The 15,542-nt window shown below is 52.0% G+C and overlaps 1 protein-coding gene across 1 annotated transcript; it reads left to right on the forward strand.

The window, feature by feature from the left end:
- Positions 1-12,862: 12,862 nt before the first annotated feature.
- On the forward strand, positions 12,863-14,137 carry LOC131483153 (Y-box-binding protein 1-like). Its single transcript, XM_058680487.1, has one exon. It carries the CDS (start codon positions 12,863-12,865, stop codon positions 14,135-14,137), a length of 1,275 nt encoding a protein of 424 aa, XP_058536470.1.
- Positions 14,138-15,542: the final 1,405 nt, after the last annotated feature.

Here is a 15,542-nt window from a genome sequence, read left to right on the forward strand (position 1 = left end):
AGCCATCACCTGGCACCTCAAGCCTGCTTTCAAGCCCAGTGCCTTTGATGTGGGGGGAGGGTGTCCTGAGTGGCGGCTCAACCACTGTGCCATCTGCCTAGTTCTTCAGTCTGCCATGGCTCACGTTGGTGGCCCATATGTATCTAGATCAACAGCCCACAAGTACGGAGTGAGTGGATGGAGCAGATGGCCTCTGGGTCTCCTGACATGCCATGTTCTGCAGTGCCCGAGTGCCAGGTTCTGGCCTACAGAGGCTAGATTCTGTTTCTAGAACTGGGGCATAGCATACAATCCTCTCACTTTTCTGTAGCTTTTACTTCCCGTTACCATGGGCAACTCTAGTCCCAACATATTAAATTAAAATGTCAGACATCAACATGCCATCATTTTTAAATTGCATGACCTTCTGGGAAGCACAACGGAGTTCTGTACCGTCCTGCTCTGTCCTGCTTGGGACTTGAACCAGCTCTCTGTCCAGTGTGTTCCATGCTGAACACATTACTTGCCTGTTGCTCACAGAGAGCTCTGGTTTAGTTTTCACATGGCTGTAACAGCCAGGGCTGGGCCAGCCTGAAACTAGAGTCCAGATCTCTCTTCGGGTCTGCCCAGGGGCATGCAGGTTCCCAAAATCTTGTGCCATCTCTCTGTTTTTCTAGGCAGATTATAACCCGATCTAGGCTGGATCAACTAGTAATTAGGACTTGAGCAGAAAATAGACCTCCCAGTCCCTGGAAGAACCTTCACCCTCACCCTGTGGGGAATCCAGAAACTAAGTGATTGCTTCCCAAATCCTTTGCAGATCAGCACCTGCCTATTTCCAACACCCTGTTTTCGGTGATTGACTTTGTGAATCAGAGTGGGTCTGGGTTTTGGAGTTCTATAGCAGCTCCTGCAATCAGTTGTACATGTTTGTCCTGCGATAGCTGTAGGACCCCATGACCCGTACCCCTCTGTGCCCCATCATATCAAGGAGTCAGGTGGCTCTCTGCTATGACTCTTTCAATTTCCATCTTTCTGACTTGCTTATAACCTTGGCCCTTGGCGTCACAGGGCAGCACCAAGGTATTTTTTCCCAATCCACAGATTGTTTTTCTCTGGAATCCAACCTCTCCCATTTTGCATTTTCAGTCTGAGTGAGATGATTTTGGCAGACCTTTCCTATTGGAGGGAGGGGAAGGGGAACTTGGTGGCAGGGAAACCCAACCAATACACCTTGGCAGGGTCAAGAGTGATGAATCGAGCCCAGCACAGTAGCCTAGCGGCTAAAGTCCTCGCCTTGAACGCCCCGGGATCCCATATGGGCACCGGTTCTAATCCCGGCAGCCCTGTTTCCTATCCAGCTCCCTGCTTGGGGCCTGGGAGAGCAGTCGAGGATGGCCCAAAGCTTTGGGACCCTGCACCTGTGTGGGGGACCCAGAAGAAACTCCAGTCTCCTGTCTTAAGATCAGCTCAGCTCTGGCTGTTGTAGCCACTTGGGGAGTGAGTCAGCAGACAGAAGATCTTCCTCTCTATCTCCTTTCTGTAAAACTGCCTTTCCAATAAAAATAACTAAATCTTTAAAAAAAAGAGAGAGAGTGATGAATCATGTTGAGCACATATTCCTTTTGCAGGATGGGATGAGGATGGTGTTTTAGCTTTGTGGTGCTTTCCAAAAAATCCAAAACCCTAGACTAATCATGAGGAAAGCATGAAGCAAATCTGAATGAGGAACATTCTAGAAGATGCTCATTAGGACTCTTCAACCCCCCCTCCCATCAAAGAAAAAGAAAGTTCGAGAACTATGTGACTTCTTGCACAATATCCTGGGATAAAGGCAAAAACAGTCTCTAAGTCCTCAGAGAATATGAAGTTGGGCTGTACTCGTCCACATTGGTTCCTTGTGAATCCAGATGTGCTGGACCAGAGTCAGATGCCAGTAGGAGGAGCGCAAGGGGAACTGCAACTTTTCTGTGAGTCTAAAACCAAGTGTGTTTGAAAGAAAATAGCAGGGGCCCGGCACGTTAGCCTAGGGAATAGGGCCCTTGCCTTGAACATGCCGGGATCCCATATGGGCGCCGGTTCTAATCCCGGTAGCCCTGCTTCCCATCCAGCTCCCTGCTTGTGTCCGGGGAAGGCAAGTTGAGGATGACCTAAGGACTTGGGACCCTGCACCCACGTGGAAGACTCAGAGGAAGTTTCTGGCTCCTGACTTCAGATTGGCTCAGCTCCAGCTGTTGTGGTCACTTGGGGCGTGAATCATCAGACTGAAGATCCTCCTCTCTGTCTCTCCTCTTCTCTGTATATCTGACTTTGTAATAAAAATAAATAAAACTTAAAAAAAAAAGAAAGAAAATAGCGGTGCTGAGGGCTGGCAGTGGCACTAGTGAGTAAGGATGGCCAACTGACCGCTTGTCGGAAGACAGCTTCGCAGAGCATTTGCAATGCAGGAAGCAAATGCTAGGGTTTTAGGGGAATCCTTGTTCCCCAAGCCTGCTGGTAGGCAGAACAGTCATGGTGCTCCTCACCCAGAAGCATGGAGTCTACTTCCCAAGGGATTCTGAGGACTTCGCACAGGGCACATGAGGTCAGGGTTGGTTTAGCAGGCCTGAGTAGTCCAAATACTGCACATGATAGAACTTTTCAAGGCAGGCCCTGAGCTAACTCCTGGGAGGAAACTTCTGTTCCCTGGCAGCTTGTCTCTGCCAAGATCATGGCCTTCCCTTACCTTGGGGTGTTGGCCGCATGCAGAGGCAATCTAGGGCACGTTTGGTTTGCCTGGGACACTGACCACGTTGTACCAGTTGGACCTCTAGAAGAGGGGGGGTGTTGGAGAAGGCACAGCTAAAGCCAGTTACAGGGTCATCTCGTGCTTATGTGACCCTCAACAAAAACCCCCAGGCACCCAGTCTCGAGGGAGCTTCCCCACTGGCCAAGACTACATGTGTGTGGTCATGCATAGGTGCTGGAGAATCAAGGTATAGCTGGGAAACAATCAGTGCCAAGTACAGGTCTCGTTTCTCTTGGATACCCATCCTCTGTCCTTTTCTGATACGTATGTAGATATGCAATTTGCTATTTACTTTGAGAAACAGAGAGACAGACAGAGTGGGGTACATCACACAGAACTTTTATCCACTGGTTTGTTCCCTCTGACTGAGGTTGGCTGGATCAAGCTTTGGCTGGGGTAGGAAATTCAATCTAGCTTTCTCATGTGAGTGGCAAAGATCCAGTTAATCGGGTCATTACCTGGGCTTCTAGGGTTGTGTGTTATTAGCATAAAATTGGGGTCGGGAGCTGGGGCCAGAGCTTGAAGCAAGCCCTCCGATTTAGGACCTGGGAACTGCCAGGTTAAATGCCTGCCCCTCCGTTTCTGGTTTGATTCTGTGTCCTTTTGCTGTAATAAAGTAACCATGAGTGTAACAGCTTTTCTGAATTCTGGGAGTTTCAGTAGCAGATCACCGAGTCTGAGGGTGGTCCTAAGGGGGTCCCAACCTCCCACATCGCAGTAGATCTTACAAAGGAAGAGGCCAGATCTGGCTGGTGGCTCTCTGCCCTGGTGATCCTTGGAGAATACAAATGACCTGATCCATTAGCCAATTATCCATTTCCCTCCATGGATCCCCAATCAATACCTCAGCATTTAGAAAAAGCTCATCATATTCAATTTCCTCTCCCCTCCAGCTCCTGACAGCCATCACAATTTGGAGGCGATTCTGCCTGGTTTCAGAAGATGCCTGTGTAAGAATTCCATCATTTTTTCTGCCTGATCAACCTCTACTCTCCCTGAGGACACCTCCCCACGCTCGCTCATGCCCACGTGCCTGCTCAGTGGGGTGCTCAGGGCCAGAGTCTCCTTCTAGTCCTGGTGGGTGCAGGGTGGCGACAAGATGGAAGTTCCAAGAAGAATAGGAAGAGTTTCAGAGACAAAGGAACTAAGATGGGGAAAGCTGCTGCGGATGAGGCTCTGACGAAGGTTTGTGCTCGTGACAGCTACTTCCCATCGCCAATGCCAAATCAGAATGCTGAGGCCAGGGGCTGGCCCTGTGGGGTAGCAGGAAAAGCTGCTGCCGGCATCTCAAAAGGGAACCCATGGGGGTCCTATCTGCTGCACTGCGGTCCAGTTTCTGGATATCTTCCTGGGAAAAGCAATGGAGGATGGCCCAAGTGCTTGGGTCCCTGTATCGGTGCAGGAGAAGAAATCCTGCCTCCGGAGGGCTGCCTGGCCTGGTCCCGGTCTTTGTAGCCATCTGGAGAATGAATAAACAGATGGAATATAAGTTCTCTCTCCTCTCTCCTTCATCCCCACCTCTCGCTGTAACTCTTTTGAGTCATAATAATAAAAATGACAGAGGACAAGGTTTGGAGGGAAAGAAAAGAGGATTAATCTGTCGACAGATAAGGGAGTAGCCGACTTCAGTCTCGAGAACCATGGCCCTGTGAAATCAAGATGTTTGGGAGATGTGATAGGGGCTACAAGAAAGGGCGGGGGCGGGGGAGCTGGACCAGCAAGATTTCTCTCTCTGCCTGTTTCGCAGCATCTCAGATAAAATACACACACACACACACACACACACACACACACACACACACACACAAATATATATAAACAAAAGAAGGAAGAAAGGAAGGAATGGAGGAAGGAAAGAAGGAAAGAGAAACAAGGAAGAAAGAAGTGCAGGAAGGAAGGAAAAGAAAGAAGCCCAAGGCCCAAGGCCTTGTTCTGAAAGCCTAGTGGTCTCCGGTCTGTGAGCAGAAGGGTGGTGATTTTTCTATGCCCATCTGCTTCTGAGGCTCGCCCTTACGAACACAGTGTTCCAGTCCCAGTTGGCTTTCTGGCTTGACCCATGGTCTAGAGAGGGGACGGTGGCTTGGCTTGACTGGAACCTGAGCTCTCTGCTGGTGACTTCCTCCTAGTCTCCAAGCCTCCCCTCCCCGCCCCTGGGGGTAGTGGGACCCCCAGAGTAGGGAGGGTTTTAATTCCAGTTTCTGCCTTGGGGATCAGAAGGCAAGTTTCCAGCTGGGTTTAAACACATTAATTCCCAAATTGAGTCTGGCTCTCCTGCTATTTAAAAACCCTATTTGGTAAGCACTTCATAGAGCAACAGCTCTGAAAGAGAAAGATTACTTTCCCCATTAGCCCGGCTTAGTAGGATGCATTGTTATTCAAAAGGCAGTCAAAGGGAATTGGAGTGGAATGCAGGTCTCAAAGTCTAGGTGGTTGGCACTGTGGTGCAAGCCTGGGCTCCTGCTTGGCCGGGGCGTGGCCGGTAGGCACCAGCTCCAGCTCAGCAGAGCTTCTGTGCCCAGTTTGCCAGGACCCTTGGCACCTGGATCCAGGCACTGCCCAGCCCTTAGCCCGGGGCCAGCTCAGCTCCACCTTTCACTTATCCAATCTAAAGGGGAATATTGTGGATGACTCAGATCCCGCCTGAATTCGCCCCCTTGTTGTCGCCCTTGGAGTAACAAACTCCAGACTGTCTCCTCTTGGCCACAGGGCCAAGCGTATGCACCCCTAGTCTGCTTTATTTAATCTGGTTTGGGTAGAGGGACAGAAGAAGGTGGCAGGAAGACGAGTTTTCATACTCCAGGTTTTGAATAACTCTTTTACCTTGAAAAAAACACAAATAGCCCTGTGGCGTGTTTCATAATTGACGGGTAGGATGCCTCATCAGCTCTTGGCAGGCCGAGCAGGTGTACAAGTTCTGTCTAGAGAAGAAATCTCTCTCACAACCCTGTAATGCTGGTTTCTGGCCGTTGGCTTGGTCATGTCTGGATCCTGCTGGACGCAGGATTGTCTCTTCACCACCTTCTTCCTCCTGCCTCTCCCCTCCTTTGCTCCCAGTGGGCTGTCCAGCATCCTGTCCAGCCATTGCTTTTTGGGAAATGTGGCTTTGCTGGATGGAGGGATTTTCCCTCTCTTTCCTCTCCTTTATTCAGCCTTGGGCCCTGGGTGAAGAGCCTCAGTATCAAAATCCCGACCCTTTGTTCATGGCTCATTGTTACTAAGAAACTGTGTGAGCTTGCAGGCCAAACGGCCTATGTGACCTTTAGCACTGATGGGCCCCAATTCTTATGAATCAAGGCCCACCTTAGTGTGGTTATCTCACAGGTGGCTCCAAGTAATTAAGTCGGTGCTTCCCTTAGGTGCTGGAGGCACGGGCTGTCCAGTTGAGATAGGTAGGAAGTGTGTGGTATTTCCCCTCACCTTGCAGACTATTGTGAATTACCCCTTTTCAAGCTATTGTGGACTGCCCCTATAAAAGCCCTATGAATGTACCATGTAAAGATTGTCAAAATAAAAAAATAAAAACAGAAACAAAACCAAAACCAAAAACCCTATGAATGTGCTGTTTAGGGCCACACTCCGGTAAGGGGTGTTGGTCCTGGCCGGCTGGCTGGCTGGTTGGCTGGTTGGCTGGTTGGCTGGCTGGTTGGCTGGCTGGCTGGTTGGTCTGCCAGCTGCCAGCTCTCAACCAAGAACCCAGGGTCGGACACGCTGAGCTTGAATAAACCATCCTGGTGCATTCAGATCGACTTCAGATTCCTGGCGATTTCTGGGTATCTCAAAATCTGGGCCCAACAAATGGGGGCAGAGTTAAGAACTGAAAACATGGTGGCTTTATTTATTTATTTTGAAAGATTTAATGATTCTTAATTTGTTTAAATGACAGATTTTAGAGAAAGAGAAGGAGAGACACAGAGAGAGGTCTTCCATTTGCTGGTTTACTCCCCAAATGGCTGCTATGGATGCAGCTGAGCTGACCCAAAGCCAGGAGCCAGGAGCCTCTTCCAGATCTGCCATGTGGGTGCAGGACCCAAAGCTTTGGGCTATGCTGTACTGTTTTCCCAAGCCACAAGCAGAGATTTGGATGGGAAGTGGAGCTGCCGGGATTAGAACCGGCGCCCATATGGGATCCCGGGGCGTTCAAGGCCCAAGGACTTGAGCCATCCTCTACTGCTTTCCCACACACATTAGCAAGGAGCTGCATTGGAAGTTGAGTATCCAAGACTTGAACTAGGCAGAAGCTTAGGCTACTATACCACAGCATGGCCCCTGTGAGAACATAACTTTCAGCAGACAAGGTTCCTTCTTATTACTTCTTTGATAGGCAGAGAGACAGAGGCAGACAGATCTCCCATGTGTCAGTCCATTCCAAATGCCTGCAGAGGCCATTGTCCCCAGACTGTCCATTCAGAGATTCACTTTGGGGCGGGGACCTTCTGCCACTGTCCCCACTAAAATTTAGGGTCGCCCTTGTAGGCTCAAACCAATTCTAGGCAAGGAGCTCTCTCACAGTCCCTCACGGTTCAAAATTTAGCGTGTAATTCGACTATCCAATTTAATATTTAACTTTTAGCCGCAAACACAGAACACAGAGCAATTTAAGCTCAGGACAAGCACAAACAGCTTAGGCCTAATGAAACAAAACCAACTAGAGGGGAAGTGGCCCACCTCACGTTGGCCCCTGCCAATAGGTGCTGAAGCCTGGCCCAGCTCGGCCTGCACCCAGTTCCAGCTCATGCTTCGGGTACCGCAGCCCAGCCCAGCCCAGCCAGTCTCCATTCCTGGGCCTAATGTGAAGAGACTTGTGTAACAGCCTAAGCTGGCCTGTCCCACACCCTTCCTGGTTCTTGTAACTGCCAGTAGTTGCTATGAACTGGCCCGGTCCAGCCTGCTCCTAGACATAAGCCACACATATGTTGGCAGGTACTGCAACCTGGGCTGGTCTACTCCCAGTCTCCGTTCTTGGGCTCACCTGTAGGGACTGTGTGCTGACACAGGAGTTCCCCAATCTCCTCTAATAGGTCTCCTCCCAGTCACAGATGTTGTGCATTTGGTTTGGTTCTTGGCTTTGGCTGACTTGGCCCATTTCCTGTGCTGGCTACAGCAGCCTTGCCGGACCAGCCAACACCTACTCTTGTTCTTACTGTTAGATGCCACAGCCCAGCCCCATGTGCCCATCCCTAGACTCAGCTTTCATGTGGCTCAACGGGTGCCAGGCCTAGCCCAGCCTGTCCTACACCCACTCTGGCTCTCACAGCACCAGTGGGTGCTAGAGCCTAGGTCAGTATGCAACGTCCCAGATCTAGTCCACACCCATGCGGTGGGATACTTGAGCCATGCTCAGTCCAATTTGCCACCCCCATTCCAGCTCTCGTGCTCAGCAGTGGGAATCACAGCCAAGCAGGGGCATCCCCTAAGCTCCCTGACCAGGTCCACTCTCAGTCATGGATCTTGCACACTGGTGGTTGCCCTGACCCAGCCCAGCATAGCCCATCTCCTAACTTGGCCTTTGCCATTGGATGCTGCAGCCTGGCCTGGCTTGCACCAAGTCCCAGCTCTCACTGGTGGGTGCTATAGCCTAGCCCTGCTCAGCCTGCCCCCATCTCTGGCTTTCATGCAAGCTGGTAGCTGTGATAATCTAGCCTGGCATGGCCTGAATCCCATCCTGCCTCCTGCACATGCCAATGCTTCATGGTTTGACCTGGTCTTGTTGGTCTGTACCCCACTCCCAGCCTCACAGGCAACTTGCACACCTGCCCACAAGTGGAGCAGGCTTGCCCTGACTGACAGGCTCACCAATGGGAGCTACAGCCTGTCAGGGAAGTTCCCCAAGTTGCCCCACCAAGCCTAGTCCCAGACCTAGACCTCATATGTGCCAGCAGGTGCTAGGCCCATACCTAGCATAGTCTGACCCCAGTCTCAGTCCTTGTGTGTGCTGGTGGGTGTTGTGGCCTGGCCTGCCCCATACTAAATTCTTGGGTGCTCCTGCGGATGCTACAGCTTGGCCAAGCCCTGCCTGTTGCCAACCTCAGTTCCCACGGGTGTTGGTAAGTCCCATGATCGTGCCTAGTTTGGCCCATCATCACCCCTAGCTCTTAAGCACATTGGTGGATATTGCAGCTTTTCAGGTGTGAGCCCATATATCCCTCACAGAATGCCCCCAGACATGGTTCTCTCACGCTTTGGTTAGTGTCATGACCCAGCTTGACGTGACCCATCCCCTGTTCTGATACTCACTGGTGGGTACTGTGGTCTAGCCCTGCCAGGCAGGCCCCAGCCCAGGCTTTAGTGTGTGCTAGTGAGTGGTGGTCAGCAGTGGTAGATGCTAACTCTTCCAGCTCAGGTCTCACACGTGGGCAGGTGCATCGGTCTGACCCAGAATTGTCCCCCAGCTTCCCTCCTCCAAACTGTTCGGCTTCAGTGCCCTCATTTATTGCAAGTACAGTGGCCTTGCTGATGGAGGTCTCCCAGAAGTCATTCCTCATCTGCAACATACTTCCTCAGTGTCCCCCTCACATTGCATACCCCCTTATCTGAGCCACCTACAGTCCCCAGACCTGTGAGCTCATGGGTTTCCCAGCCCAGTCCTTTGGCTGGGTGGCATATTGACCTTGAGCCCTGCCTGCCCAGCTGCGATCCAAGTGCATGGCCTGTTCCCTAGACCCAGTCCTCTGACATATGAGCTGGCCTGGGTCCCTACCCCCTGCCTACCTGAGACCCAAGCACGTTCACGATTCCTCAAGCCCAGTTCACCACCACATCAGCACACCATGCCAGCATGCCATCCTAGGGTCCCCATCTCCCTCCGCCTGCCGATTCACCTGCCTGGGATCCAAGCATGTGCATGAATCCCAGGCCCACTCTGCAGGTCTGAGCGTGAGCTCCCTGTCCCCGCACACTCATGCCAGTGCAAGCAAGGTGCCCACAATGGTGCCACCCAATGTACTTTACTGAACAATTCCTCTATTGGAGTCAGCAAGGAAAGCTGCTACCTGCAATGTCTATGGGCTTCCAATCCAGCTCCCTGCCTGGGAAAGCAGGAGAGGAGAGCCCAGGTTTTTGGCCTCTGCACTTACATGGTGTAGCCAAGAGCTGGGGCTACGGGCACAGTGGGATATGCCGTAGCACACAGTAGCAAGACTTGGACGGGGGTGTGCCAAGCTAGGCTGCAGCAACTGCTGGTAAGTGTCAGGACTGGGAACAAGCATAGAAGGAGTGTGTAGGGGTTGCCCTGAAGAGTCTGCAACACCTGCAAGTGCACAAGAAGACTATGGCTGGTGGGGATGGGGGTAGGAAGAAGGCCAGGTTGGGTTAGGCTGCAGTGCCCAATAGCACATGTAAAAACGGGATGGGTGTAGGACAGGGAGGGGTTTACTGTTTTGTCCCTAGTATCTGGCAGCATCCACCAGGGCATGTGAGAACCAAGCCTGGGGCAGATTAGTTGGCTAGGTTGCAACACCCATGGGTTTGTGTGAGAGCCAGGGCTGGGAGTGGCAGCAGCACCCACTGGTACATGTGTTGGCTGGTGCAGGAACTAGACTGAGCCTGAGCTTGCAACAGCTGACACACATAAGACCAAGGGCTAAAGATCTCCCAGGGGAGGTTTCTTAGGCCTCCATAACTAAACCACAGAGTTCAGGATGATACAGACATGTGGTCTCATCCTGGAGCACATGTGGCAGGACTGGGCCACTTCTTGTAAGAATGGAGAGCAGACCCAGATGAACATGAAAGTAAAGAGAGTTGGCTCATCTAAGCCAACAGAAAACCTCATGTACCTCAACAAAAAATGCAAGGAAAAAGTTTGAACACCAGGCCAGGCCAGGCTCCATAATGAACACCCAGGTCTGAGGGCACGTGGAGGTGGACTGTCCAACAATCCTTGGCAGGAGTTTCATACCTCTGGTGTAATGAAACTGGCAACCTGTCAAAACATTTGAGCCCACTCAAGGTACATCCTTGGAACTAATAGTTTAGCTGCCTCCAGCCATCGTGCTGTGCTGGGAGAAGAGGAGGTAGACAGGGCAGAGAGGGGCAAGAAGACAGTGCTGTCTACTCTGCACAGCTCTGGGCACAGAAGTTACAGAGTCTTAGCCCAAGGCGGCAAACCTGGACTGATTGCATCCCCGGGGAGGCAGGATAAGGATGGGGTCTGCTAGTCCCCTAGGGTGACACTCTTTCAAGATACGACAATGGACAACAGGGACCCCCAAAAGTTGGTTGTGGGGGCCAAGCATGGTGGCTCAGTGGTAAAACTCTTACCGTGCATGTGCCAGGATCCCTACGTTCCACTGCTCCGCTTCCCATTCAGTTTTCTGCTTATGGCCTGGGAAAGCAGCAGAGCATGGACCAAAGCCTTGGGATCCTGTGTCCATGTAGGAGTCCCAGAGAAGCTCCTGGCTCCTGATTCAGAATGGTTTAGCTCCCCATTGTGGCCATTTGGGGAGTGAATCAGCAAATGGAAGATCTTTCTCTGTGTTCCTCCTTCTCTCTGTAAATCTGACTAGCCAAATTAACAAAAACAAAACAAACAAACAAAAACAAAAGAGAGAGAGAGAGAGATGTGGAGGCCACAGCCCACTTGGCTGTTTTCCAGGGGCTCACAGAGTTTGGTGCCCAGGCTATATTATCTGGGCAAAGGCCCCAACTCCATTATCCATGGCTGATGCCCAGTCGGGATCTGCTGGGCCCTAGGAACTGCTCTCCTGCCAACGACCCAGAGAGACTCTGCCTGAGCCCAGCACACTCGCCTGCCTCCCGTCTGCCCGACCAGCTGCTTCAGGCAATTGAGCTGCTCCTTCAGGCAGCAGCAGCAGCCCATTGAGCTCAGGCTGGGCAAAGCAAGGGATGGCCTGGGGCTCTGACATCAGCCCTGACCATGGGTAGACCGTACATGCAAGGGGTGTGGGTTGAGGGCACCAGAAGGCCAGCTCCTGTATTTTTAATACTGATGCTTAGGCACACGCTGCAGGAAAGATGATTTATTTGAGGTCTTCTCTGGCCTGGTGGGAGCCTCACCTGGGTAGGGGGAGGGGCACAAAGAGGGCCAAGGAGCCAATGGGCTTCAGAGGGGCAGAGGACGGAACACTGGGCCTGCTGTCTCCAGGCAACCCCATTGTCTGCTGCCTATATAAAGCCCCAGCATGCCTTGCTCTGGCGACACTTTGCGGGACTGTCCGACTGAGCTGGAAGCGTCTTCCAAGCGCTCCAGACCAGTTTAGCGACCCGCAGGCCAACATGTCCTGGCGAGATGCTGGCCTACGCTCTGGCGTACGCTGCTTTCTGGGACTGCTCGTATACCTCATGGCTCTAATTTGGAGCTACGTCTCATATTTGGTTAAAGTGGTGCCAAAGAGGGCCTTGAGAAAACATCAAGATGAGACTATGGCGATTTTTCTTGCAGAGCTCCGAACGCTGCTCCAGATGATGGAACAGAAGGACCAACAATTAGCCGGTGATCAGGACAGGTTCAGGGAGCAAGACACCAAAACAAGAGACCTCCACACAAGGCACATAGCTCTGCTGAACGACCAAGACAAAAGGAAACCTCTCATTGATCCAACGGACGGCAATTCCAGCGCCAACAAGGTACCATCCGCTGCAGTAAAACACACCACCAAGAAACTGCCAGCAGAGTTGGCAAAGGAAGTTCCCCAAATTCTCAAAACTGATGACCAGCCTTCTCCAACCACAGGACATGCCTTACGTGTGGGAGAGGCTTCTAACACCATCTCATCAGAAGACTCCCAGAAGGTGAGAACACCTGTCACCTGGAGGGAGCTTTTGAAATCCATCCAAGAAGAACTGAAGAGCCTGAAAAGATCCTTAATGGACAAAGATGAAACCATCAGGCTCCTCCAAGATGAAGTGGAGACACTTGCACATTCCCTGGCGGCACAAAACCAAAAAATGTCATCTCAAATAAAAGATCTCAAGCGAAAACAAGCCCGTTTAATGAAGTCAGGGGAAAGGAAAACGATTTGCCTCAAAATCAAAAGCAGGCAGTTACGATTGGTGAAGCAAAATCTTCGCAAGAAGAAAGACGAAAACACAACTTTGAATAAATGTGTGAAAAAACTGGAAGATGAAATGTCTACCATGAAAACGAAGCTACAGAATGTAGAAGAAGAAAATGAGAAACTATTGGACACCACTCGGCAGCAGATCATGGCTGCAGAAGATTCCAAGTCAAAGCTTCGAATGTCCATCCGCGAGAAGGAACAAGAGTGCTCTGCAGTCAAGGAGGAGCTCCACACTCGTGAGCAGCTGCTCCAAGAAAAAGACCAAAAAGCACAGCAGCTCATCCGTGACATCATGTTCACCCTACAGAAGTTCCTGGCCGAATGGCAGCAGAAAGACGGACAGCTGTTGGCACAGAAGCACTGCGAAGAGCAAGTCCTACCCAGCCAGGTGGAGCATCTGCAAGAGGAGTTAAGGCAGGAGGTAGGGAGGTTTCACCACCATGCCCCACAGTCACCAGAAGAACCTGAATCCCTGCAGGAACGAGATGAACTGGCTGGAGGTGATTCAGCAGCAGGGTCAGAGAGCAGACCCCAGAGGGCCCCAAACAGCGCCACCACCACCGCTGGCCTGGGCACCATGACACCCTGCGGGGAGCCGCACCTGCTGCAGCCAGTCCCAAGCACCATCACCACTGAGAGCGGCACTGCCAACATCCAGCAGCTGGCCGCCGAGCCCAAGCCCTCCACAACAGGCATGGGCCTCCCAGAGCTGGCACATGCCAGTGCAGACAAGAAGATTCTCGCCACCAAAGTGCTGGGCAGAGTGAAATGGTTCAACGTCAAGGAGCGCTACGGATTTATCACCACAACAGATACCCAGGAGGACATCTTTGTCCACCAATCAGCCATCCAAAAGAACAACCCCTGGAAGTACCTGCCCAGCGTGGGAGATGGTGAGCTAGTTGAGTTCGATGTGGTGGAGGGCAAGAAGGGTGTGGAAGCGGCCAATGTCACTGGCCCCGGGGGAGTTGCTGTCCAGGGCAGCAAGTATGTGCCTGAGCGTACCCGATCCCGGCGCTCCCCACGGCGGAGGGCTCCTAGGCCCCACTACGCACATGGCTGCCTCCCCACTGACAGCGATAGCTCAGAAGAAACAGCAGATGGCCAGGCCTGTCCTCGCTGGCGCCGAGTCAGGCGGCGAAGGCTCCCACGCTGCTACCAGCCTCCAACACAGGACTCCATCCCTCCTGTGCAGGGAGACATGCAGGGTGCCCAGGGCGTGGCTGAAGGCGATCATGGCCAGCCCATGAGAGAGACAGTTTGTCAGGGTCGCAAACCATCATGCCTTCACAGACGGCGTCACCACAGCCAGTCTGAACAGGAGAGTGAAGAGGCTGATTCTGAAGATTAAGAAGAGACCCGAGGCCAGCAGCGCCCTCTCCCGCGCTCCCCACCAAAGCGCCCAAAACTCTGCCTCACAGGATCAACCCAGAAAAAACTCTAAATGACCACCAAACAGAATTCCAAGGGAGTTTCAGCTCCTTACCTCAGAAGAAAGAAAATCCATGTACTGTAGTACTAAGAATTTACCATTTCCAAAAAACAAAAAAGAATTTACCATTTCAACAAAGCTGTCAACACAAGATGGGAACAAAAAGAGCACACCGAAGGACCAACACAGCAAAAGTAGATCCATCACGAAGTGCTAGGCACTTTTCAGAGACTAATAACATTTGTAAACTGGTCACATCACAATACTAAAAGATTTCTAATAAAATTTTTCATTTCCCAAAACTGGCTGGAGGAAGAATTTCTGTAGGCCCTCCAATGGTCCACTCACAGGACAAAGGGTGGGTGGAATGTGACAGGAAGAGGAGCTGAAAGAGCATGATTTGTGGGTCTGGGTGCAGGCCAGGCTGTCCTAGGCCCCAGCATCCACCAGTGAGAGCTGTGACTTTAGTTGAGAAGGGAGAGTGAGCTGACGAGGTGGATCACACAACCCACCATCACACGGGATCTGGGGACAAGCCTGGTAGTGGTCCTTGGAGACTCCCTGAAAAGGCCACAACACCTACTAGTGAGTGCAAGAGGGGTGCTCAGGGTGCCTGGCCAGGCTAGGCTGCAGCACCTGCTGCAGAGTGCAAAAGCTAGGGCTGGAACAGGCCAGAGAGGGTTCTTCAGGGTTGCCCCAGTTACATTACAGCACCAGTCAGCATGTGCAAGAGTGGCCCATGGGGGAGGGCTGGGCTGGCCTAGGTTATAGCACCTGCTGGTTCATCTGAGAGCTGGGGCTGGGGCAGAGCTGGCCAGGCCACAGACCCACTGGTACGTGCATGGAGAGCTGCAGGGAGAGGGCTGCACCTGGCCCTGTAGCGGCCAGCATACAAGTGTGTGCCCCAACTAAGTTGGGCTTCTCAAAGGGCTCCTCAACTAGAATGCTGAGCTCAATCCACAGCTTAGGGAAGATCACACAGACGGGTGTTCTCATCCTGGAGCACATGTTGCAGGACTAGGCACCTCAGTTGCTGACTCCCATGCTAGAACAGAGAGCAGACCCAGATGCACACGAAGACATGACAGCTAGCTCATCTATGCCAACAGAAGGCTTTGAGTACCTCTGCAAAGGAGGGAAAGAAGAGCCGGTTGAACAACACTCCTGGCCAGGCTTTACAGCAAGCACCCAGGTCTCTGGACACATGGAGGTAGCCATGGTCAGCCGGCAGGCCTAAGAAAGAGTTTCTCGTTTCTCGTGCCATGAGGACACTCAAGACACCCTCAGCACATTCTTCCCCACCTCAGGGTCTCCAAAGTGACAT

Source organism: Ochotona princeps, chromosome 24, assembly GCF_030435755.1.
Source record: "Ochotona princeps isolate mOchPri1 chromosome 24, mOchPri1.hap1, whole genome shotgun sequence".
Taxonomy (NCBI): domain Eukaryota; kingdom Metazoa; phylum Chordata; class Mammalia; order Lagomorpha; family Ochotonidae; genus Ochotona; species Ochotona princeps.

Excerpts from the sequence above, each read along its gene's own strand:
- LOC131483153 (XM_058680487.1), top strand. The coding sequence starts at position 12,863 with ATGAAAACGAAGCTACAGAATGTAGAAGAAGAAAATGAGAAACTATTG.